This window comes from Xyrauchen texanus, chromosome 40 (assembly GCF_025860055.1).
Source record: "Xyrauchen texanus isolate HMW12.3.18 chromosome 40, RBS_HiC_50CHRs, whole genome shotgun sequence".
Taxonomy (NCBI): domain Eukaryota; kingdom Metazoa; phylum Chordata; class Actinopteri; order Cypriniformes; family Catostomidae; genus Xyrauchen; species Xyrauchen texanus.
Window position 1 is genome coordinate 30066496 of NC_068315.1, and position 26947 is coordinate 30093442.

At 37.1% G+C, this 26947-nt stretch overlaps 1 protein-coding gene across 1 annotated transcript in view; it reads left to right on the forward strand.

Moving 5' to 3' along the window:
- The window catches only part of LOC127633197 (protein bicaudal C homolog 1-like), a 132712-nt gene extending 109612 nt beyond the window's left edge, over nt 1-23100 (forward strand). The window contains exons 11-21 of the mRNA XM_052112063.1: nt 2935-3093; nt 3260-3441; nt 3561-3699; nt 6442-6595; nt 9980-10136; nt 12846-12885; nt 13972-14126; nt 14596-14749; nt 17377-17534; nt 18920-19019; nt 22130-23100. Of these exons, the coding sequence (XP_051968023.1) occupies nt 2935-3093; nt 3260-3441; nt 3561-3699; nt 6442-6595; nt 9980-10136; nt 12846-12885; nt 13972-14126; nt 14596-14749; nt 17377-17534; nt 18920-19019; nt 22130-22260 (1529 nt within the window). The 3' untranslated portion in view covers nt 22261-23100. The remainder of the gene's footprint in view (nt 1-2934; nt 3094-3259; nt 3442-3560; nt 3700-6441; nt 6596-9979; nt 10137-12845; nt 12886-13971; nt 14127-14595; nt 14750-17376; nt 17535-18919; nt 19020-22129) is intronic.
- Nucleotides 23101-26947: the final 3847 nt, after the last annotated feature.

Consider the following 26947-nt stretch of genomic DNA (forward strand, 5'->3'; position numbering starts at 1 on the left):
TCTTTTGCAAAAAGAGTAAAACATAGTGTCCACACCATTTATTTATTTGTTATGAATTATTTCTTGTTTATTACGCTAAAACACCATTATGATGACATTTTGGCATTCCATTCCTGTACATAAAGATGCATGTTAAGATGTGATTGGCTGGAGCAGATCAACAATACAAAACTATGTGGCCATAAATCAAACATGCTTGAAAATATTGCAGCATCAGCTGAAGACCGGCTCAGATCAAGTTGCTGAACTGCTCATGCTTAACCAGCAAACATAGAGAGCACTAATTTGCCTGTGATCTGGACCTAAAAAAAATTCTGTCTGTGACCGGAAAATCCAACCATAAATCATGTAGTGATTGTAGTCTGTCTTTTCAATACAGTGACAGTTGATAGTAGATGTTGATCGATATATCGGTTTTACCGATTGATCTGTGCCGATAGTTGCTTTTTGGCAGTATCAGTTATCAGCAACAGGGGTGGGTTTATAATTTCTATTTCCCCAAGCAACCGACTAACCATTTCCAAACATTTTTCTTAAAAAATTACATAAAATGTATTTTAAATCATAATTTTCAATTCATCCTATCAGCCGCTGTACATTCAAATTGTTTAATGAAGATAATTAATGCATGTTTTCCAGTTTTTCCACAATACAGTGATAAAAAAGCAATATTTACCCACATATATTTTTAAAAAACACTTTTCTTTTTTGTGAACAGGGTGTGCAAATCCTACTGCTTCACCCATTAACATTTTGGAATTCAGTTGTTATTTATTAATATTATAAACCAACAATGATTTATTGTTGTCCAGTTTGTCATTATAATATGATACAGTATTATTATTATTACTTTGAGGATTTGTTGTATACAATAGTAATATATTTCTGTCTTATTTACTTTATTTTCACTTGTATCTTATATTCTGGTGCTGCAGTGTATTGTTCAACACGTTGCAATAGGCTGTTTTTTTGTATGCATCGTAGACAACATTCGTAACTGTATTGTAACAGTAAACATAGGCCTATGAGACATGGAGGCCCACAGCACACTAGAGCAGAAGGGGGGAAAAAACCATTGCCGTTTATCAAGCGCTGAAACTTTACTTGGTGCAAAATAATCTGGAATAATGTTAAACATTGTAACAGTCGCCTCTTTGCAACCTGAACTTGTTCAGAACGTAAAATCTTTGTGACACCTGTGCTAAAAACAATCTAGACGCAGCACAACAAATGAAACCGTGTGAAATGAAATCTCGATGTGTATTTTTGAAGTTCTTATTAACTTGACACATTGTCTAAAAATGTGCCGGTCCTGTGTAAGACACTGAAGAAACAGCGAGACTGTGATGCTGGAAAGAAGTGAAGAGAGCTGGATCTAGGTGTGGCTAAGGATTTTAATGAAAAGATAAACAAGTATGAAATAAAACATCCAGGATGGGAAAACAGGAACAAAACACATACAAAGGGCACTGGGCAAACACGGGTGGTCTAAACACATACGCATTCAACAACTGACCAAGAACCAGCAAACAACAGGGCATATATATACACAATGGATAATGACTTAATGAAACACAGGTGAGGACACAATCAAGGACAGCTGGCAGTGATGAGGGTTGGGAATTATGGGAAGTGTAGTCCAGGAACAGATGACAGGGGAGAAACACAGGGCAGACAACAGTGAATCGTGACAGACACCCCCGACGTCCAGGGCCCCATGCAATTGCGTGGTTATCTGCGGCTACTGATCTGCAAAAATCTTTGCCCATCGTTTTGTTTTTGTTTTTTTACTGCTTTGTGGTCCTCTGTGGCTGCTGCTGGAGGATTCTACATTTAACACGGCTTGGTTCTGCAGTATAACAGTAGCCTTTAGAGGAGAAATATTTGCTATATCTTTCATCATTGACAATATTCATCCATATTTTGGATATTTTGATTAGAATATCAAGTGTTTTAGCGAGTGTATTAAAGCGAGGACATGAAAGGAAAATGTGATTGTTTAGAAACATGCCTCTTATTCCTCATGAAACCTTATCTGGTTTAATATATACTGTATACAGTATTTATTTAAAACCCTTCATGTGGTGAATATAGGCTATAAAAAGCTCAATTTGATAAAACAATTTTTTTATTTGTTTCGGACTCTTGGGTCTGTGCCTGTCATAGTAAATTAAAACTTAGAATTTTTCTTTAACATTCTATAAATCAATGTTAAAATGATCGTCTGATTAATCGGTTATCGGCCTTTTCCACCACCTCAGTTATCATATCGGCAAAACCCACTATCAGTCGACCTCTAGTTGATAGTGACTCACTTTAAATGTTAAACATGATCGTTAAATCAAAAGTAGTCCATGCGATTTGTGAGTCAGATTCCAAGTCTTCTGTAGCCATACGATAGGTTTAAAGATCACAAACAACCTGAATTGAACTGCTAATTTACCTTTATCTTTGCATGGTCCCGCACAGACTTATTATATTATTATTATTAACTTATTGTAGTACAATAGTAATGCATTTCTCATAGCGGCTTGTCTCTGAACAAATTGCCTTTAGAGAGCAGAAATTTCTACTTTGCATCACTTGCAATGTATTCACATGCTGTTTTATGCTTGTGAAGATTTGATAGTGAATCTAAAGTGTCAGCTACTTTAATAACACATTGAAAGTGACATCGAGTTGTTACCTGTTTAAAGTAGTAAACAGCTGCTGCTATGGTGGTACTGTACTCATGTTGATGCTGTAAACGTACAGTACCATGGTTTTGCATCAAAAGTCCAATGTGAAAAGAGACATGCAAGGACAATGGTGGAATCAAACTCTGATTTGGGTCAAGCAACTGAAAGCTTGTATATGGCTTCAGTATTCGGTATATGGCTTGTTGTTATACTTGTGTTTGGATGGTTAATATTTGGTGGTGTGTCTGACCTGCAGGTCTTCTGGGACCTACAACAGCCTCCATGACTGGACCCTCCACCAACTCCCTTCGGAACGCCCTTAACAGCTCCATCAGCCCGTTACAGACACCCACCTCTGGAACACCCAGCCCCACTCTCTGGTCCACCTCACTGGCCAGCCCACCCAGCACTCCAGGTAGAGTAGACTGTCCTCCACAAACACACACACACACAATATGCAAATTTGTTATTATTATTGTACAGTATATGGTTATGCTGACAATATATGTTATTTACATTGTAATGACTTTGAAATTGCTTTTCTCTACTGTATGTGTTCTTCCACCCATTTATGTTATCAGGATTCTCATCACCCCTAATGATTCATCCAGCCACCCAGGCCACTTTAACCAGCATCTTGCTGTCAGGGGTGCCAGGCTACACCCAAAACACCCCGTCCCCTCCACCTGGTCTCGCCCCCATAGACGCCCAAGTCAATGGAATATCAGACTGCAGTAAGGCTGTGTCACCCCTCAGTTGCAAAGTGAGCAAGCCTTCATCGTCGTGAAGTAACATACGGTCAAAAGCTGTCATAAATATCTACTGTATTTAGTGTCCTTTGATTTCTTTGACCAGAATATTGTATATGTGTGTTTGTAACAGTCCAGCTCCATGTACAGCAGAATGTCAGCAGCGTCTCTGGCTGATACAGTTCTGACTGCAGCTCATGGTGACTCTGTGCAGGAAGCCAGCTCTCACTGCCCTTCAGAACCGATGTCCAGCAAGTCCAGCCAAGACCAAGGTCCATATAACCCACAGATCCTCAAGTACCCTATTACATCTGGTACTATGATCTGTTTTGGGGATGATCAGATCAAAAGTGTATATATATATATATATATATTAGTTTTGATAATTTTTTCTGACAGAGTGACAGTTAGCATGGTAAGACCCTCTCAAAAAGTGTCTTTAAATGCACCCACTTTAAACCACCACCGATACAGGCATACTAATGCAGACAGGGGTATTTGGCCATTGTGTCACATTTCAGGCATTTTTCAGCATCCTGCCATGAGCGCTGAGTTCTAAAGATGTCATGAATAGTTCAAAATAGTATAAAATGTTGGGAGACATCTGTGCTATGTTCCATTCCATTGTGCTTCACTAGCTGTGTTTAAACAGTATCTAAAAGTGTCTTATTTAAGTCCTAAGAGATTTGCGTCAGGTGAACCCAAAACCAGCGGAACTATACAGGGCTTCCTTCAGACCGTTTAGTCAACTAGTCTGCGATATGCAGTTTTGTGTGTCCGTAGTGTAGAAAAGTCCATAACGTTTTGTGATCATTTCACACAAACAACATTCGGAGGAAGCTAGAAATGCTTGTGACCCCATGGCAGTTGTAGTCTAAACGCTAGTGTTATCTAAAGCATCCCGGGTCAGTTTGCAAGGACTGCTTACTCACCTGTCAATCATTCATTGTGCTAAAATGTTTATAACTCTGCAGGTTACATGTGTCGATGCATAAACGTGACTTCCCAGAACATTTTCAGTATTCCTGATTTAAGCTTGACTAAAATAATAATGAACATTTCGCTCATGTTTCCAGTGGGATTGAGGTTCATAAGTTTATTTGGATGCAACAATGTGCCTTTTTTTGGTTTATGTTTTATTAAGATGCAGCAATACTAGTAAAAAAAAGCATATTGTGTATAATATTTAAATATGTTTTTATCACATACATATCTAAAATCTATAAAACTATGTCTGTCAATAGAATACAATTATCATGATTAATCTCATGATATCCTGCCAGTCTTTAGAAAGCAGAATGAAACAGTAACAATGTCAAATTAGTTAATAATAAATAATACATTTTTAAACTTTTTTCTCTTTTCCACGGACCCACTAGAACCCCCTTATATTAGTGTATGTAGTATGTAGGCACAAAATCAGAGACCCTCCCCACAAAGTTTAATCACAAGTGCTCACAGGAGATGCATTTGTGTTAAACAGGGATCTGTCCTGTAAGGAAATGAATGCAGTTATACCCTGTAAAGAGACCAGAATGAATAATGATGATCAAGAGTCAGAGTTAAAGTTTCAATCAATAGAGAGAGTTTACTGAAGACAAAGTTCCCCACATTTCCAAAGGCAAAGGACAGAAAAAGAAAATGAGTTGAGGATTTAACCTTAAACTAACTTCACATCATCTCTTACAAGTACAGAGTTCTGATAATACAGACAATTCTACACACACAGTGTTTTGTTTAACTACATGAATGCAATCATTCAAAGATTATATTTTTAAGACACTAAATCAAGTTGGCAAGCACAAATGGGTCAGAGGTCAATCTCATTTTAGATACACTAACATCTAGTCCCTCTTACTAAGTCACATGATTCTCAATACTCCAGACAATTCCTGTCATCAGTAGACCGAAAACAACATAGGCTATCTTTTCTCTTAAGGATGATTCAGACTTCAATGGGACACAGGCCTTATCCAGCTGGAACTAAATAGAACTATACGTCTAAATGTAACAGAGCAAGTTAGGTTGAAATATACCTTTAATGATGAATGCTAAGAATGTATTTGTGTCAGTAATTAATGACCTAAAACTTGAACACAATAAAACTCAGAGATCAAATAGAAAAATGACCTGTAGCATAGCTGAATAAATGCACACGATTAAAAACATTTGAATTACCTTTTGATTAATCAATTACTATTGAATGTATTGAACTCAACATTAGGCCAAAGAGACGTTTAAATCCACCCCTTCGGTCTCATCTAACAACTTGTGATTGGATCACCCGTGCCACATCTTAATACCAGGTGTAAACAAGGCCAATACATTCTCATTAGAGCACACATTTGTTTTTCAAAAAACTATTACAGTCAATCCAATTTAATGGCATGGTTCACAATTCTTGGCATATGTCAAAACGGAGTAATGCTCTTTGGTAAATGCCAGTACACTTTGTTTTTATACTGCTGTGTATGTCATATGAATCAGTGAAGTTTTATTCCTGGCCTTTTGCAAGACTAAATACATTTTTTTTTATGCTGCCCTTAATACGAGCTTTATGCAACCAGTGACATTCACTGCAGCATTACGGCAACCGCTTGATTAGTACTTGTAGCCACTCCTTGACCTTCAATGGATTGCAAATGAGAATTGACTTTGGTTAGTGTAATTACAGATAAATATAAACTCTTCCAAATGGTTATACCATTATTTTCCTGTTCTTTGAATGGGGCATTTGTGCAAGGTTTCTGTGCTCTGCCATTGTTGCGGTTGAAGGTGTTTGAATTGGCCATACATCCATTTAGTCTGGAGACGTGTGTTTTTACTACTGGATTAGATTAAGTAAATTAGATCTCGTTATTCCTTAAAAACACAGAAGGTAAATTGAGTGCTAGATTATTTGTTAGTGAATACTATTTTGAACTACTCTACTAAAACATTCAATATGGGGGCTTAAGGAAAGGATAACGCTGTAGCATGTATGTGTGTTACAGTAGCATGTATGTGTGTTACAGGCTCGGATACGTTTGTGGAGGTGGGCATGCCACTTAGCCCCTCTCACTCGGGGAACAGTAATGAACTGAAGCAGATGTTGGCCTCTTGTAAGACGACCTCAGGAAAGAGACAAGCTCTGGAGCTGTTGCAGGGCACCAAGAACTCTCTCCTACAGTATGAATCCACACATGAACACACACAATCACTCAACATCAGGATTGTGTACCATTTGGAATTGAATTGAAAATGCCTTAAATGACTAAATTTGAATAGAAATTGAGGTAATAAGCATCCAGCCTTTAATTAAAATGGAATGAAATTCATCAATATTTATTAAGTCTAGTTTTTAAAAATGTAATTTCATTGATCACTATGAATCAGCCATACGTATGTTATCATACACACAACATACACACACAAGTTTGTATTTCCAAAAACATGATACCTACTAATCAATGTTAAAATTGAATGCCACCTCTACAAACGTGTATATAATTTATGCACTGTATATTTTAATTATTAACTAAAGTCATTGTAATAGAAACTTACTAACTTTTATTAAATCAAATTTTATTTAAAGATGTAAAGACAATTACTGTCAGACGTCAAATCTAGTATCTCTCTATTTGTCTCTCTCCCTCTTTTAACCCACCTATTGTGTTCAAAATCTGCATAAACCTTTTGCATTTGTCGGTCAATTTTGACCGAGTTGAATTTAAGCTTATAAGCAGTGCTGGTAGATAACTTCTGAATTATAATCAGGTACTCATTACAAATGACAAATTACATGACAAAAATTGCAATCAGTGACGTAATCTCACAGATTACATTTTGGGGTAATCTAATCTGATTACTTTTGGATTACTTCCAACCTAACTCTTTTATTTGAGTTTATGGTCGAGTTTAACAAACATTTCTTATGGGAGTTTATAGAAATATGGACAGGATTACGGGTGCGTTGCACAAACATGGTCATGAAATTATACCATTTTACAAACGCCGTCCATGTTTGGTAAGAGATCAGACCAGTTATATTTAAGAATGAACGGCACAAAAATGGCCTCAAAGTTATTACTGAAGCAAAAGTGAATTTTTGTTTTTGAAGCCGAGTACAAAAGCAATTCGCTAAACTAAAACTAATTTTATGACGGTAATGCAATTGGTTTACATTGTTAATATGAAATTATGTGTATTTGTGCATTTTGAGGACAAAACACTTCCAAACACACAGCTAATGATGAGTATCAGGTCTGTGTGCAATTTCACAAACGCTCCACCTCCCGCTGTCCCTCTCTTCTGAAAACACTCAAAGTTACCAAATGTATATTTTAGGTAGGCTGATTTTGAGTGAGAAATGTACAAGATTTAAAAAAGAGGAAAATTACGGTGATCAATATATTATGTACAATCAAATGCCTAAATAACATGTAATCAAGTAATCCATAAAAAGTAACTGCAGTCTGATTATGAGTGTTTTAAAATGTTATTTAATCTAATTACAAGTACTTGATTTTCATAATCTGATTATGTAATACAGATTACATGTAATCTGTTACTACCCAGTATTGCTTATAAATCATTAATAACCTGATTGTTTTCATCTAAAACCATATTGTAAGTCATTTATAACTTAACTGTTCATGTAAAAAGATTGATATTTTTCCCATGTTTACTGACAAATATAAAAGTTCATATTTAATATGCCATTTGTTCTAGAAATAATAACATTTAGAAATTATTTGATATTTCAAATTATACTTTAACTACAGCAAAACCAGTGTGATACATGTGAGGACATGTGAAATGTTTATTTAAATATAAAGTGTTCATTAACATCTACTGTGAGAATTAGTAATTTTAATGGTATTCCTATCCATACTGCTCATTATAACTTAGTGTCCAAAATCTATAAAATCAACATTTTCTTTTTCAACATAACAACATGAATACTTCTTTACTATATTTAAGCACAATCTATTGTATTTACTCTCATGACTGTCGCATGTTATTACATGTGTCTGCTGCAAGCATGTTCATCATCAGATGGCTGTAGAGTAAAATGTGGACAATTTTGTCTTTCAAGCCTATTTAGGCTAATATGTGCATGCTCTTTTGTTTTTCTCACACCCCTTTTAGGCAGCAGTTCTTTTAATTTAGTTTATTTGTTAGTTTTTTTTTCCTGTCATCTGTCATGTCTGTTTTGTTCAGGAATGTGTGTGCGTGCGCGTGTGTGTGCGTGTGTGCATGTCTATATACAAGATTCATTTCCAGTGAGAGACAAAGAAAGTGTGTGTGAGAGTATAGGAAAGAGGCTAAATGTAAGTGAAGTGTTTATAAGAAAAAAATAGAATTCACAGATGTAAATATCATGTATAAAGCCACAGTTGGGTAAAAATTTATATACAAATTCTATCGATGTAGCAATTTTTTTAAATGGCTTTTAAAAAAAAAGGTTTAATCTGGGAAAAAAAAAATAATAATAGACAGACAGACAGACAGAGAGATATATAGATATAGATATATAGTTATAGATATAGATTATGTATATTTTGATAGACTTCAAACAAAGTTTGGTTCCCACACTAAAAACTATGTGGTATTTAAAAAAAATATTTTCTTCCTCTCCTGGGTCAAAAATGGCCTAAATGCAATTGGAGGGTTAAAGGTCAAGAGAAGATATGTAATAGAGTGCAACAGTGCCTGCCTTTTTTCTTCTTTTTTTTCCAGCCGTCTTGGTTCTGGTAGAATTTTCCCCATTCATTTTTTTGCTTTGGGATTTTATAAAATTCCACATAAAAGAGTTATAATATGAACCAAACTAACCAGCTCCAAGGTGAATCTCTACATTGCATTGATTTTAAGCAATCAAATCAGACTAGAAGACAAAGATACAAGACTTTGTACTTAACGTCATGAGGGAATGAACTACAATCCCATGAAGCATTGCAAATAATAAAAAATATGAAAATATTGATTTAAAGTTGTTAATTATACATATAGAATCATAGAATCAATTTATTTCATTATATTGGAAAATATTCAGATATATGCAACTATATTAGTAGATTGAGGATTTAGGGAGACTGACTGCGTCATTTACAGTGCGTTGTCACATTGTGCTTTTTTTGCGCAATTTGGCTTGCTCTATGGGGGCCTAAAGACAAATAAATGTATGGTTTTCAGTGTATGGATTGGTTTTCAATTACGCTTTTCAATGAAACGGCTCAATGAGGAAGACATTTAAAATATTACTGGCATTACAGCATATTCTCTAAAGCTGCTTTGAAAGAATGTGCATTGTGAAAAGCGATATACAAATAAAAATGACTTGATTAACAACCTCAGAACTCACAGTAGTTCTGTCTTTATAGGTTTATAAGTTCTCATAAAAAATAGATTATATATGTTCTTTGTTTTTGCTTTTTCTTTGCTATTTTTGACCAGAAAGATGTTTTTAAATGTGAATCTGGGTGTAAACAGCATTATGGTGAATTAGTGGCTAATTCAGCATGTTCACATATATTTACTTATTCTATAATTCTCTCTTTCTCGCTCTAGTTCGGACTGTCTGTTGTCAGACTCTGACTCCAGTGCCTCAGAGAGTCCAGTTGCTGATAAGCGCGCTCCAGGAAGTGAGAGAGCAGCAGAACGGGCCGCTCTGCAGAACTCAGAGAGAATCCGCCTGCCGCCCCAGTCCTCCTTCTCGACCATGCAGGTGAAGAACTGTTCCTTTTGAGTCACACTTCTATTGTTTAAAGGATACCAGTTAGCGGTCCACAGTCCAGATCCAGGATTGTATCACAACAAATCATTTTACATAAGTTCTTATAATATAACTAGGGCTGAAAAAATGAATGCATTATTTTATGCGATTTAATAGTTGTGTTTTTAACACATAAAACAAAAATGTATGCCCTATCAGTTTTTAATTTTTTTTCACTTCCTGAAACTTCTAATGTTTTACCTTACTTTCTGTGGCTTAAATTGCCATTTATAAATTTTCAGGAGGTTCATGGTCGACTCTAATGCACATCCTAGCACAGAAATGTATTATTGTGTGGAGCAGCGCACGCTTACTCATTACACGCGATACCCAGACATAATAAACACTGGAGCAGATTTACTGCACAGAGAATCAAGATCTCTTTGCATCGCCTGAAAACACTCACTCGCTGTCATCTTAAACCGTGTCAAAACAGTCAGGTATACTTGTAGAGACTTTACGGCAGCCAGAGAAAAAAATATTTTGAGATGTTAAACTTTTGCAAATTAAACTTCAGCATTTTATTAGTTTTATATAGTTTTGACAAAATACTGTACACTTAAGTTTCTCTTCCCAATAAAGCTTGATATGAATTGAATCTGCCCATTTGATCCTATTTTTCATTACTTTTAATTCCAGCATGCCCTTTAGATTATGTTTTTTTTATTGTTGTTGTTAACAAGCAAATGATAAACTTGTTGTGATCTAATTCTGTATATATATATATATATATACACATACTTGTGACAAACAACCTGATTTCATTATTATACATAGCTATTTGTATGTTATTAATATTAACATTTAAACGTACATTTGTTGACATTTGGATAGATGCTAAAACTCATTATATGGATGTTTTGACATTTTTACATATTTACACCTTTAGAAACGTAAAATATTTATAAATCCATTACAAATATATTTGAATACACTAATTAATTATAAATATATTTGTATAAATAATGTAATATACATTGAAACTAAATACAAATATATAATTCTTTACATGTTTACTGTTTTATAGTTATTTTAGATCCCTCAAATCTATCCCAACCCTTAAACATAACCACTTTTCAACCACATAAAAGATGTAAGAGCTGGTTAATGTACAGTGACACGAATTTGTTAATATATTAAAATTTATTTTTTATATACAATACCCCTAATCATAACTATTTCTAAATGATATACAAAAAATTAACAGTCAGATAAATTATATCACAACAATTTATTCAGAAAAATGTCAAAATCCAGTACAAAGTCATCCAAAGGACAAAGCGCTGGCAAAAAGGCAGAGAATGGAATTTAAGTTATTAATCGTTGGAAATCTTCTTCTGATTCACTCCGTGAAGGCGCTGTCTGTTACATTTAAACCAAAACCTGATGGAACACGACATGTTGCAATTAGTCACGAAACACTTGAGATCCAACGAGCATTATGAAAACAAAACCGATGCGGGTTGACGGTTTGGCGGGCGATACGGTGGATGGAGACAGAGATCGCTTAATAAAATACTCCAATTTGGGTTTATTCCTCATACAAAGCTATCTTTGGATCACAGAGAACAAATAAAATAGATTCATTTTATGATTGATTATAGTGTTTTTATGGATTATATTGTTTTTTGGCCTATTCTGAAAACTCCTTTTATGTCCATTGGCAACCAAATTCAAATGAAATGCTTAATGAATTATTACATGATTGCAGAATTTTTAAGTGATATAATGCTTTAAAACGTTGAACAGGGCAGCAAAAATCAAACAGAATGAATTGATACCATTATATTATCAAATTAGTTAAATGCATCAACTGCGTTAAATAAATGTGATGGCAATAACGTTGAACTAATCTCATTGATTATGCAATTAAATGCAATAAAATTTACTGATTAATTCCATTAATTCAATATTCATCGATTTAATCAGAATACATAAGCATCTGTAAGTTTCTAAAGGTATTAATACGTAAAATTAGGACGTTTTAGTTGCTGTCAATATGTCAATATTGTGCGTTTCTGTATTTATGAAAACGTAAGAAAATGTACGTTACCGGTATACAGAAAACATACGAATTAGGACAAAACAGCAAAATAGCTGTTTTGACCATTTATGATTGATTATTTAATACTTTTACATACTATATGGCTGCATCTTAAATAAGTACAATTAATCCTCCTGAAATTTCATATGAATGCAACATATTGACTCCTTATGATTTTTCAGATGTTTGCTTGAAAGGAAATTTAGAAACGGGATCTCGTGAAACTTGAATTGGCCCCTGGCCTTGAGCTTCAATCTTTATGAAGAGTCATAGTGCCTCCCTCAGTTGCGATAACAGTTATCAAATGAATTTAAGCAGGCATGAATATCACGTTTAGCTTGCAGCCTAAAATCCCACATGCAAATAACATGTGCAGCCTATGTTGTGATCTCATGGCCTGTGTACCTAGACAATGCTCTGTTTCTCAAACGACAGAGAGTCAACACTAGTCTGCTCGCCACAGTCTGGTAAACGATTGTGACAGAATGAGGCAATGCTTACCATTTGCCTTCACGTTCTATAAACCAAGCTGACAGGACAAAATGAGGGGCATAACTCTAAAAGTCTTCCCAGCAGCCTTAAAAAAATACTTTGCTTTCTTTTTTTCCCCTCTACAGGCTTTTGACTACGAGCAAAAGAAGTTATTGGCGACCAAAGGTATGTGATCGACCAGTCAACTCGCAGAATTAATAAACCAAGCCTTTAAAATCGTCTCCCACTCATCTATACTGCTCTAAACATTTCTGCTGGTAGGCAGTTTGGGAAAATTGGAAAAGGGATATGTTTAGTCTTCTGTGCCAATAGCGAACAAAGCAGGATAACAGTGCCTTCATATATTGAATGACTGGCAGTGAGTATGGTGTCATTAAAGTCCTGTTTCACATTTACAGTAAATAAACTCTGCCTCATAAAGCGTCTCCATACCTTGTGCCCTGTGTCCATCGTTCATCCTGTAAACTATGGGCCTGAGAATGAGGAATGCACCCAGCGCTAATTGTTAATGATTTATGTTGGAACGGTATCGAAATGTGCCGTAGTTATATTGTAAAGCTCTGGGCTTTGGTTGATTAGGCATGTCGCTGGGGAATTTGGCATCATTTCCAAATCCAACAAATGGTTGAATCTCAAGAAAATGAAGCCTGTTTTTGAGAGCTTTACGTCTTTTTTTTTTTTTTTTTTGCTCTGGGAATTTATTTTCGTGACAATTACGCACAAGTACCCCCAAAATAATCATTATCGTAATGCATAAAAATCTCATTATCATTACTGTAATGCGAAAATAATGATATATGAATTAAATTATTGGTTTAGAAAATGAAGCTTATTTTTAGGGCCAGGTTTTTTGCATTGTGACATTATTTTCATGACAGTTACGCAAATTGCACCCTCCAATTCTCATTACCACAATGTGAAAAAGATTATCAGTATCATATTTTATTAACGTAATGTAAAAAAAAAAACAATGTTATATTAAAATTAAGTATTTAAACATCATCATAGTGGTCCCTTTAGTACTGCTTTCATTTTCGCTAACTTTACAGTAAAGAGAAAAATAGTAATAATAGTAATAGTAAAAGTTCAATGTCCAGATGCATTGGGCGGTAATGATTTTTTCAAATTTGGGGTGAAATATGACCCAGACATGGCATTCAGTGACCTGCATGATTTCCTGCATGAAATTTAATACATAGACTTTGACCTCTAGTCTTATCAGTTGATTCAATACATGTTTTCTGTTTTCAGCCATGTTAAAGAAGCCAGTGGTGACAGAGGTCCGCACCCCCACTAATACATGGAGTGGTCTGGGCTTCTCTAAGTCCATGCCTGCAGAAACCATTAAGGAGCTGCGCAGGGCGAATCACGTGTCCTACAAACCCACCATGTCCACTACATATGAGGTGAGCTCAACGACTTCAGCAGCAGCACAGGCAAAGCCCCTTTAATGAAAGTCAGTTCAGTCTGTGGCCAATTTCGTAACACCCCCTGAAAGCCAAGTACAGCTCCTGTTTACCTGAATTGCAAAAGACCAAAATCCCCAAAACTATTTGTTAAAGTTATGTTTGAATTACATATTTCAAATTAGCAATAATCTCTGACAACAATGGTATAACAAATTAAGCTTCTTTAGCTCAAATCACAAAAATTTAAAAATAAAATACGCTGCTTACACACTGCTTTCGCATGTGGTGTGAAACAGCACTTATACTGTCTCTTGCACAGGTCTCCTATGAAGTGCTCTAAACTGATTTTACTCTGGCAATGCCTGTATACTTCTTAATAGTAGTTCTAATGATGTGTGTGTTTCTAGTGCAGGTTATTTTTCAGCAGAATAAACTGTTCTAATGATGATATGATATGTTTTATAAGGGGTCGCCTCTAGCCTTGTCCCGGTCTAATAGTAGAGAAGGGGTGGGGAGTGGCAGTGACTCAGATAATTGGAGAGAGAGGAATGGGAGCGGGCTCCCAGCACACAGTGACTTCCCCTCTCCCATCAGCCCCAAGAGGAAGCAGAACAAAACAGGTGAGCATCAGTCAAACAGGTCATCATATCTACTTTAGGTTTACAAAACTCTCTGTTCCAAAACTTATTTAGCCATATTTTAAGTCATTATAGCCATGCTGCAGAAACAAGTGCTGTTCCAAAAGTTAGGAAAGGTTTTTCAGCCTTTTAAGATACCGCTTCACACGTATCCTTCACAGAAGAAGTCACGGAATGCATTGCGTCAACCCAAACGGGAAAATTTAAGGTTTTTCCTGTGCATTTGTATAGGTGCAGTTTGCAAGTTGAACTCTACTCAGCTTTATTGAATCACCAACGGTCTTAGTCACTCATGTCAGTTCAAATTCTCATCTTTCACTGCAAATGAGTGACGACAGTTTGTTTTGTCCAACCTAAATTTAATGTTTGTATTACATAATGTAATCAGTTCAATGGAAAGGAGGAGGCGAGAACCGACTTGACGATATAAATAATATTTTAATGACTAACTTAAACAAAAGACAAACACACACACACACACGACGGACACGTCCGTAAACAATCTCTCTCTCGTCGCGCCACCGTCTGCCATCGGCCTTTTTCCCTCTCAGAGGCTTATTTAGCCTGATAAGGGACCGGGTGTGTAGAATCACAACCTGGCCCGCCCTCCGCCCTGCCACATTCCTCCCTCGTACTCTCAGGCTGGGGAGCCCCCGGCCTGACGTACACCCCCCCCCCCCTTCCCTGGGGGAGGGCGTGCTTTAGGCCCGGTCTGTCGGCAGGTCATCCCCATCTACCTGGACGAGGGAGGGGACAAGGGGAGGGAAACAGAAATAATTAAAATGGGGTGGGTACTTCCTGTAACAGTGTAGTACCCCCCCAAAACACTGTAAAATTTAAACGAGAGGGAAAAGGCCAACACAGAGAGGCAGTGAGAGAGAGAGAGAGGAGAGAGAGATGAAAAAAAAAACCTACTCGCCGGTTCTCCGATACACCGTTGCATGGTCCTCGATCACTTCTCCACCCTCTCAGGCTGATGAAAGCCGCTTCACCCCGGGTGGACCGGAGTCAGGCTCAGGAACCCCGGCAGTCAGAACGCCCCTCTGTGTTCTCTGCGACTCGTGGGGACACTCCTCCGCCCCTGGCAGCGGCCCTACCGCTCCAGGTGGTCGGGGAGTCCAGTCCCCACTCGCCTCGCGGACGGCGGTCTTCCTTCGACCCCTCCACATTTCTGGGGGATGGCAGGGCTCTCCTCCGCCCCTGGCAGCGGTTCCATCGCTCCAGGTGGTCAGGGAGTCCAGTCCCCACTCGCCTCGCGGACGGCCGGGCGGTCGGTCTACTCCTCCTGTGGATGGCAGCGGCGCTCCCCATGGTGGATGAATTACGGGTATCCCTCCTCCTTCCCGGGCTTCGGCACCAGTGTAATCAGTTCAATAGAAAGAAGGAGGCGATAACCGGCTTGACAATATAAATAATATTTTAATGATGAACTTAAATAAAAGGCAAACACACACACACACATATCCTTAAACGATCTCTCTCTTGTCGCACCACTGTCTGCCATCTGCCTTTATCCCTCTCAGAGGCTTAATTAGCCTGATAAGGGACCGGGTGTGTATAATCACAACCTGGCCCCGCCCTCCGCCCTGCCACAATAAGCAACTACATTTACAAGCTTGTTCATGATAAAATTGCGCTATAGCTCAACTGAATCGGGTCCCTATAAAGCACATTGACACGTGAGCCGAAAGTGTCATAGAAGCACCACAAAATGACGTTGTTGCTTCAGCAGGGTTTAAATGGCACTATTGGTTATGTTTAGGCTTGAAGTTTAGTTTAACTGATTTCAAATTCAATAGAAAATTAACCTTAAAGGTGCACTCGCCCATTTCAAAAAGTTTTACTCCTAAAGAAAATATTTGTAATTTTGAAACATATGTATAAATCATGATGACTCACATGAGATGAGGACTTAAGTCATATCAGTAACCTTATAAAAGCTGTTTTATTCTCCATGGGGCAGGAGTGCCCTCATGGGGGCTGCCATTTTGAATCACATGACCAGCTGAATACTACTCTCTTGATCTCAGTAACTGTCTTGTTATTCACTCTTGTATTAAATTAATCATGGCTGATTATGAATAGTTAATTTGTACAGTGGCATCTGTAACTGCAAAAAATGTATTTGCAATGATGCTGCATCCACACCAGTAGGTGTCACTGTAAGTACAAGATGACACAAGCAAAAAGTTACTGAGTGCACCTTTAAAACCTGACTTATTTTTAATCTCAAATTTGCTTTTTATGTCACTTTCAGTAGATTTAAATAGTTTTTAGAGCCACACAGTGGACATTTGATATGTTTAATATCCCATATACTTTCAATTTGCTAAAAACGTTTCCACAGTCACACAATATTCATGAGATCAGGCTGGCTTTTGGCACTGTGTGAACGCATGTTTTCCAAAATTATATATGTTGAATGGGTCGAAAATTTTGCAACCTAATGTTTGGAACAGATTTTGCCTCATGGCCATGCCTTTGATGCCTTAAAGTACTGTAAAGGTAGAAAGCTCACTAAGTTTTTGAACAGAGCATAATTGTAAATGTTGTTGGCCTGGTAAACGTAGTATATATAAATAATAATTTATGTATGTATTTTGTTTTAGACCACTACCTAAGCAGCAGCAATTACATGGACTGCATCTCTTCAGTGACGGGAACTAATGGCTGTAATCTGAACATGTCACTCAAAGGATCAGACCTGCCGGAGCTCTTCAGTAAACTCGGCCTTGGAAAGTATACTGATGTCTTCCAGCAACAGGAGGTACCGACAGTACTTCCCATGTGATCTCTGTTAGTGTTACTATTTGACATGAGAAGATATAAATGGTTTTTGACTGATTTCTGGCACCGGAAGGTTCTGTTTATGTCTCGAACGGATTATGCAGTCAATAGTTAATGTCCTCATCAGATGCAAAGATTTAAAAATGTAGTTTTTAATAATAGACTAAGGCTACAATGACACAACGTCCAGTTCAAAGCTAAATTCCAAGGACTGGCAAAAAAAAAGTTATTTATGAATATTCCAAGCTCTGTAATCCTAGATGCCATAGTTGTCATCTTGGAGTCCAGAATTTAATTTTGTTGTAAACAGTTCATCAGAGCCGTGACGCAGCATTTAGTGCACATGCTCTCGACACGGTAGAGCTATGGTGCAGTTTTCTATCTCTATATCTAGTTTGCTTTGCTGTTAAATTGCCATAAACCAAACTCTGAGCATATTTTAAAGATTTGATGTCACTAATCTTATCCTCAAAAGAACTCACTGTATCAATCTGGTACCTTGTAAAGATGACTTTGTTTCTGGATAGACTGATAAAAAAAAATCACTGTGGAGAATTCACTAAGAATGAATTGTGCACGGTAAAAGTGCCGTTTATTCTTCATGCACTGTCAGCATTGGTTTAGCGCCCGATTCACTAAAGGAATTTTGCTGATCATGCCACATCACAAATGCGCCCACAAAATCTATGCTGAATGCAATTTGCACAGCACAATTTTGATCTTGCGGGCTGAATCTGAGCACTGTATAGTGGAGGATACAGCAGACCACCGTAATGTGACACACTCTGCCGGGACTGTCCAGCATCACTTCACACCTGCCGAAAGTGTGCTTGACTATATAACCACACATCTGGATATATGCCATGTTATAATGCTCTTCTCCTTCATTTGATCATTATTTAAAGAATCACTGCTTCAGTGATGAATAGAAAATGCTTTCCTGGGGCAGTAATCGTTTGATGTATATTGCACCAGTCAAATAGCAAGCAGCTTTGTGAATAAAGCGCAACCTATAATGAGCCTAAGGGGTTGTGTTTGCGTGGAAAGGAATGATAATGACTGTTAGAGTGCTGATTGTGCCTGCTTCAACTAGATTGTGTGTAATTAGTGAATAAGACACTAGTGAAATTCCACACAGTGAATTCACCCCTCTTTGTGACCTTACTCCCCAAGTTGCGTAAAGTCAGCCAAACAGATTAGAGCTTGCCAGAGATTGTGCTCTTCAGTTTGGGTTCAATCAATATTGATCAGATGGTCAATGAACAGACTTTGAGGCAAAGACTATATTGTGGTTGGTTAATGAACAAGGTGTTTGTGCAGATGTTTCATTAATTCGCCCCCTAGTGATTTCTGTCTGATTCACAGATTGATCTCCAGACATTCCTCACACTGACCGATCAAGATCTGAAAGAGCTGGGCATCACCACATTCGGAGCTCGCAGAAAAATGCTGCTGGCCATCTCAGGTCAGTCCTCTTCCACAAAAACAAGATCCTCAAAACAAGATACATTTATATATATATATATATATATTAGAGAAAATACGTTTATTTTACCTACCCCTATGGCAATATTTTGTTTGTTTTTTAAGTATTAACCTCACAAAATGTGTTCGATTTCTCTGAAAACAAGGCCCTGATTTACTAAAACTCCAAATAAAGGGTTCTAATTTGCTTGTCCAATCTATCAAATTGTGTGTGCGCTTCATTGGCATATTGTGGGGATTTACTAAGCTACAGGTGCAAATATGTTGGATACACCATCCAAAAAGAGGCTTTTGCTTGTGCCAATTTTACCAAATGCATGCTTACAGTGTGGCTCTCTCACTAAATAATACTATTTTATTTTTATTCAAAATTATTTGGCAATTATTCATAAATATATTTATTTATAGGATCCACTTGGGGTTGCATCAGGAAGGGCATCCGGTGTAAAACCTGTGCCAAGTCAAATATGCGGATCACGTATGTTCTGCTTTGGCAACCCCTAACGGGAGCAGCCAAAAGAAGAAGATATTTATTTATAGGATAACTCATATCATTATACAATCCCAGCTATTTAGTAAATAAAACAGTAGTTGATGAGAATACCCATGTACGACACTCTTTGCTTTAATCTTTCTGATATACAAAGAGGAAAATACAATATTATGTACACGTTAAGCCATTACAGCCATTGCTGTATACTAAAACAAAATCAGCAAAATATCGTGACCATGTTAATGTTTCGCAACGAGAGAGGCACAGAGGCTGTACCAGAGAGAACCAGTGTTTGCTGCTCATTTCTCGGGAGCCAGACACCTTTTCAGTGTACTGCTGTGCACCAGCCGGCCCACATTAATCGAGCACTGAATAGAACCACCACTTCAAATATTTAGTAATTTTTTGCCATTCAAAAACGATGTTTAAAGCATTAAATTACTACATAATTTGGGCATAAATTGTTAGTAGGCGTCTTTTTGTATCTAAGAGTTATTGGATATCCTTATTTTATGATATCGAGTTCTATCAGGAAGACTTGCAGACTTGAGTGAAGTTTAAGATTACATTTATTTGATGAATATGAAACAGAAATGTAATGTCTCTCTTTGGCGTAAGTCCCGTCTGGCGGTCCAAAGAATATGTATTCAGAACCGTCATATCTTGCCTGAGATAGGAGGCAGGGGCGAGGAGCCTACCCCTGTGAAGGACGAGACTCAACTGGTGGTGGTGGGGTGGTGGAGGTTTGACACTGAAACAACAATGTGCTTGATTGTGAACAGAGTTATGAAGCTATGGCTTACATGTGATTAGCTAGAAGTTACCTAGCTAATGGTGCGGTGTTGTACAGCTGCTATTCTTCCCGTTAGAACTATGATGCGCTTATAATAATATTATTCTAATATAATAAAATGGGTGTTCTGTGTATTTTCCATTCTCAATTGGAAAGTCTTTGCCACAATGACAGCATGATACCCATTGTGAATCAAATTAATACCCGCCTTTCATTCTTATTAATTTGCTCTCGTAGTTTCGGTTTCTGAAATGACTTTCTGGCTTGATAAATCTCTTTGCGGGTGCAATTTTGATTCATTTGCATAGACACTACCCTTTATTATGCACATTTGGAGGCAAGCCTCTAAAGTGCATATTAATTTTGTGGAACTGACACTGGCACTACTGCACAAATTAAACTGTTTAGAACGTTTGTGTCGACAAAAAGCAAAAATCTGGGTTACGGTGAGGCATTTACAATGGAAGTGAATGGGGGCCAATTTTTTTTTATGTTAAAATACTCACCGTTTCAAAAGTGTAGCAACAAGACATAAACAACATACGTGTAAACATGATTTTAGTGTGATAAAATGTATTTGCTTTCTAACCGTTTCTGTGTATATTTATAGCTCCATTGCCATGATGATGTAATGTCAACAAACCCTAAAACCTTATAAAATGACTGAAAAAATTTCCATTTAAACAAATTTACAGCTCAAATAATACAAGTTTTAACAGAAGAATTAATGTAAGTGCTTTTATAAAATTAGAAGTTTCACATTTCTGCTTTTAAACACTCCAAAAATTTACCCCATTCACTTCCATTCTAAGTGCCTCACTGTAACCCAGATTTGTGCTTTTTCTTTTTTTTTAAAGAAAAGGAGTGACGAGTCAAAATACATTTTTGTGATAATCATCATTTTGCCTCAAATGCTGTCAATTGAGCTGAACTTGTCTTGAACCCAGAATATTTCTTTAACGTAAAGGTTCATTTCTGTCCTGATCCAGACCAACATGCCATACAAGATTTTTTAATAACTTTTAAGATTAGGATTTATTGAGGTGTCGGAGTTAAAACTGGATTTGACTTTCAACTTCCATAACAGCCCAGGCTTTACTGACTGTCCATGGCCCAGCATGACCGCAAGTGGAAGTGACAAGACTCAATCATTAGACATCTAGAACAGCTGTGATATATTTCGACCAACCACTGCTCAATAACCATAATTATTATCTGCAGTCTGTCATTGATATTTACCAAAAGAAAAACATTGTTCTAGTTTATCAGCCCAGTGGCTGGGATTGAAACACAATGGCTGAGGTCGAGGTTGCCCTTTCACCATAAAAAGTGATTGGGATTCCAAAGTGCAGAGGTTCAAGGAAGACAGGAAATGACTTCAGGCACCTGTTTATTTCTCTGGATGAGTTTGGATGCCAAACACAAATTTTCTGCAATCAGGGCTGATCCAAGTTTGGGCTCAGGGAGTGAAATGTCCTGATTTCTTTTGTCTTAAAAAGAATGAAATCATCTAAGAAACGACACAAATCCTGTGTTCCAAAGCCTAGTGAGCTGCCTACATAGGCTGCCTTTACATTATAAGTTGCTGCCTGTGTAGAACATTCCAAATCAATCACTTTATAAGGTTCTGTTTCAGTTAGGAGTCTGCATCAGAAGTTACGTGGTGTAGGCAGTAGACAGCAAAACAGAGCCTCTGCACATGCCAAGCTTTTTGAAAAGAAGGCTTTCTAGGCTTAGTGCACGCAGTGTTGCGCAGTATGCAGTGGGAACTATGAATAATGAAGCCCTCTTCTTTTTTTGACAGAGCTGAACAAGAACTGGAGGAAGCTCTTCGAGCCACCCAACATCCGCTCCTCATTCCTGGAAGGGGGTGCCAGCGGTCGACTGCCACGCCAGTTCCACACAGACATTGCCAGTGTGAGTGGACGCTGGTAAGCTCATGCCAATGCAACGGACACCCTGAACTGCACAAATTCCCATTCCTAACTCCAACCTGACATACAGTACTGGACCAAAACCTGGACCTCCTGAAACTGTGCCAAATAAATAACGTCCATGGAAACTGAGGTCAAGGGTCAAAGAACTGTGTTCATGCTGAATATTATATACAGTGTGGTATATTATGCAATATGGTACTCGTGTTACGATGACGGAAATGTTGCGAAGGACACTCAAGCTCCTGCTCTGGGCTTGTATACAGAGCAGGAAGGGTGTTATTTATATGCTTATCTTAGGCTTTATCATACTAATTCTTTGCACTTTAAGAATACTAAATACTTTGTTTATGGACAGATGTTTGTCTGATCCGCTGACTAGATGCGCTTGGATATTACTTTAAGCACTTCAATGGATATCAAGCCAAACGGTGTTCTGCACAAATTATGCTGATGAAAAACAGGTTGAAAAGGGAAATCAACTCACTGCTGCACTGCAGTAAAATCGCCAATCGGTTTTTATTGTTTTTGAAGCTTAGTCAGGGTAGACGGCAATCTTAATATGACACAAATGAAAACAACTCTGTGAAGGAAAAGTTCAGTCAGTATAATGTGTTGTACTGTTTTAAGGCCCTTCACTGCAATAAATAATTGTCTTACTCAGTATGTTTGTATTGTTTTCCAAAAACAAAATATTGAAACATCCTTAAAACAAGATAAATTTACTTAAGAAGCAATAATAGTTAGTGATAATAATAAGATAATAATACTTGTTTTCAGAGAAAACATGTTGAATTTAAAGGGATAGTTCACCCAAAAATGAAAATTCTCTCATCATTACTCACCCTCATACCATCCCAGATGTGTATGACTTTCTGTCACCAGCAGAACACAAATAAAGATTTTTAGAAGAATATCTCATCTCTGTAGGTCCATATAATGCAAGTGAATGTGGCCAGAAATATTTAGCTCCAAAAATCATATAATGGAAACATAGTAGCGATCCATAAGACTCCAGTGCTCAAATCTATATCTTCAGAAGCGATTCAGAAGAATCTTCACTTTCACTTTTGCATCTGAAATTCACATGTGGTGCCTGTTTAGTTTTGCTTTCACATCTGAAAGTGAAAGTTAAAGTGGAGATTTACAGTAAAAAAAGGACATAAATATGTATCTGTTTCTTACCCACACTTATTATATCGCTTCTGAAGATATGGATTTAACCACTGGATTACTTTTATGTTTCCTATATGTGATTTTTGGACCTTCACAGTTCTGGCCAGCATTCACTTGCATTGTATGGACCAACACAGCTGAGATATTATTCCAAAAAATCTTAATTTGTGTTCTGCTGGTGAAAGAAAGTCATACACATCTGGGATGGCAGGAGGGTGAGTAATGATGAGAGAAGTTTCATTTTTGGTTGAACTATCTCTTTACGTTTTTTGTTTTTTTTTTGCCCCATTTTTATTTCTTGTGTTATGCATAACTTTGCAAAATGTTGCTAGATTAATTCTTAGACAAGAAAAAAAAAATTACTTAATTCAAGGGAAAAATCTAATTAATTCAAGACATATTTTCTCAAAAAAAGTCTTAATATTCTTTTTTTTTTTTTTTTAATAATATTGCTTCTCAAGTAAATTGATCTTGTTTTAAGGATGTTAAGATATTTTTTTGTTGTAATATAAGATTAAAATACTGATTAAGACCATTTATTTTCTCAACCAAAGGTTTTTGTTCCAATGGAAAGTTTTGGGACAACATCATTTCAATGTTTTGTTTGGCGAATACAACAGAACAACCCATTGAACAGACTGTGGGTCTACCCTGACTATTGTACATTGTCAGTATTCCTCTCAGAGATTATGTTTGAATATATGCTTTACTCTTAATTGTTTTCTTTTAAGTTTAGATTCAGCCTGTCAAAAGCAGTTCTCTCAGTCTCTCAGTATTACCAACTGACAGAAGTGCAAATTACAACAGATCTGTTTCAACCACTTTCCTCAATGCCACAGACCACAACCTCTAAAATCAAAACCTCATTAACCACACTCCTCCAACTGAGCGCTTTGGGCAACCTTGAAATTCTTCTCAGAACGTGATCATGGCTTAATCCACAGCATTTCTCCCAACTACCTCCCCATTTCCATCTGCCTTCCCGGATGGAAAAGAAGAAGAAGAAAAACATCCTAAATCAGACAAAACTGGTTTGCTGGTCTCCCAGATTGGTTAGGCCGGTCTGTTTGCTGGTTTCAGAAGGGGTTTGGGGCACTTATCAGGCTGGGAGACCAACTGCCAACCCAACTAAACCATTAGAGCACCAGTTTAGCCAGGCTGGGAGACCAGCAAACCATCTTAGGCTGGTTTTAAATTTTTTTCAGCAGGGTTTCCTTCCTCCAGCAGATGACCAAAGTTGTCTTGTGTTTCTAGAGTTGTAGAAGTTGTAGAAGTTCTACACTGTCTACAGCAGTTTTTTCGTTTGGTTTTACAAAATCCTTTTGCGCTATTGGAATATGTTCCAAATTATCCTCGATAATGTTTCCAAAGCAAGTATTTCTGTTCCAACTGACTATATCTAAAGCTGTGAATGTTGCCATGTGTACTCTGAAGGATTGAAACCACCATGTGCCTTTTGTCTTGCACTGGCAACTTTTCCAAAGTACCACTCTATAAGTACCACTTATAGAATAATCTCGCAGTGCATTGCTTTATCTTTACATGTATGGTATATATTTAGTACTTCCATTTAACTCTTGAGTACGTCAAATATGTACCTCATATGTGATAGAGGTACTATTTAAATTTGTATTGTGCATATTGTCTTATTATAATTTGTTTAACCTTATTTTACATTCGTTTTCTTTGATAATTTACAGACAGTAGCAATCAATCTGTGTATTGCTTTTTGTTTAGTTATCTTTTCATTTCGTTTCTTTCCAATCAAATTGAGATGGGAAAAACTAGTGAAACAATAGCTCTCAGTGTTGCCTAAAAATAGTAATAATAAAATGCATCTGACTATGGAAAGGATCACTTTGCCATTTTTACGTTTAAATGTTTCTGTTTAAGCACATACATTTTTTGTTGGTTTTGTTTGGCCATTTAATGGTTGGCCTTTTTTTTTATAAAGCAGATTCATTTTATAGGCTGTTTTCAGTATATTCTTTATGTATCTTATTGCCTTTTTATGCATCAAATCCCAATTCAGTGAGAGATCAAATGTAATTCCTTTGTATAATTGTTATATTCTCTCCGTAAGAACGGAAAATAAGGGGGAAAAAGTCTTTATATTCTGACATGGCTTTCTGACCTGGGCCAGCACATTTTTGAGTACTTTGGCCAAAGTCAAATGCATAACCGCTGGGTTATGAGGTTACGTGCATAACGTGCACAAATGTACTGTAGTGATTGTGAAGCAAAAAGGGGAATGTAAAAGCACATTAACCAGTATTGTTCTGCCAAATGTTCTGTAGTTGCTATCTTGTACACCAGTTCCTTGGCCAGTGCCTTGACTTTTGAGATCTGTGAGTTTAACGCAGGATTTGTAATGTACTCCAATGTTATGTGTTTTGATGTTAGATCACAAATTGATATAATTGCCATAAAACTGAGCTCTGAAAGTTCCTTGTATGTTGGAGGTGTTGTTACAAGAGAATAAAGCATATGCAAACCTTTGTCATCCGTTGTACTCTACCACTGCTTTGTTTTTACAATGATCATGTACAACACCAAGTGTCATAATATTTAGTTGGCTTGACTCCTGGTAGCTTTTTGCTTTTACATCTTGTTTATATGAAGACCCAATGAATTGGCTTGACCAGCACAGTTATCTTTCCCGTGCTGACATATATTTCTTATAGAATGCAAAAGTCGGGTTCTGAAAGTAAAAAATCCCTTTCATTTTCTCCATGGGTGAATTTATTTCTGTAAGGGATAATGAACAGTCAGCCGGTTGTTATCGCACGATAAACCCCGACAGGGTGATAAGGGATCTTGTATCACCCTGAAGGGTTTATTTTGCAAAAACAACTGGATGACTGTACATTGTCCCACATATTACATGGCTACTAATGAAATAAATAAATACAAGGCCATATAATATTGATATGTGCTATGTGTAATTTGAGAAGAAAGAAATTTCTGAAGAGCTGAAATCAACCTCCGGTTTGCATCTGAGTTCTGTCAGTGTTTACTTTGTTAAAAGGACCTTTTGACTCCAGAGGGCTGAGACATGTCAATGTGAATGTAATCATTGAAAGTTTTATGTAATGCAAATTCAGACACTTTGTAATATATATCAAATGCTGTCTCAAATTCTTTTATGCTTTTTCTTTTTATCCCCTTTTCTCCCAAATTTGGAATGCCCAATTCCCACTGCTTCCTAGGTCCTCATGATGGTGCGGTTACTCACCTCAATCCGGGTGGCGGAGGACAAGTCTCAGTTGCCTCCGCTTCTGAGACAGTCAATCCGCGCATCTTATCACGTGACTCGCCGTGCATGACACCGCGGAGACTCACAGCATGTGGAGGCTCATGCTACTCTCCGTGATCCATGCACAACTTACCACATGTCCCATTGAGATTGAGAACCATTAATTGCTACCACAAGTGACTCTACCCTCCCTAGCAAAGGCCAATTTTGTTGCTTAGGAGACGCAGTCTCAAATTCTTAAACTGTAGACTAAAAC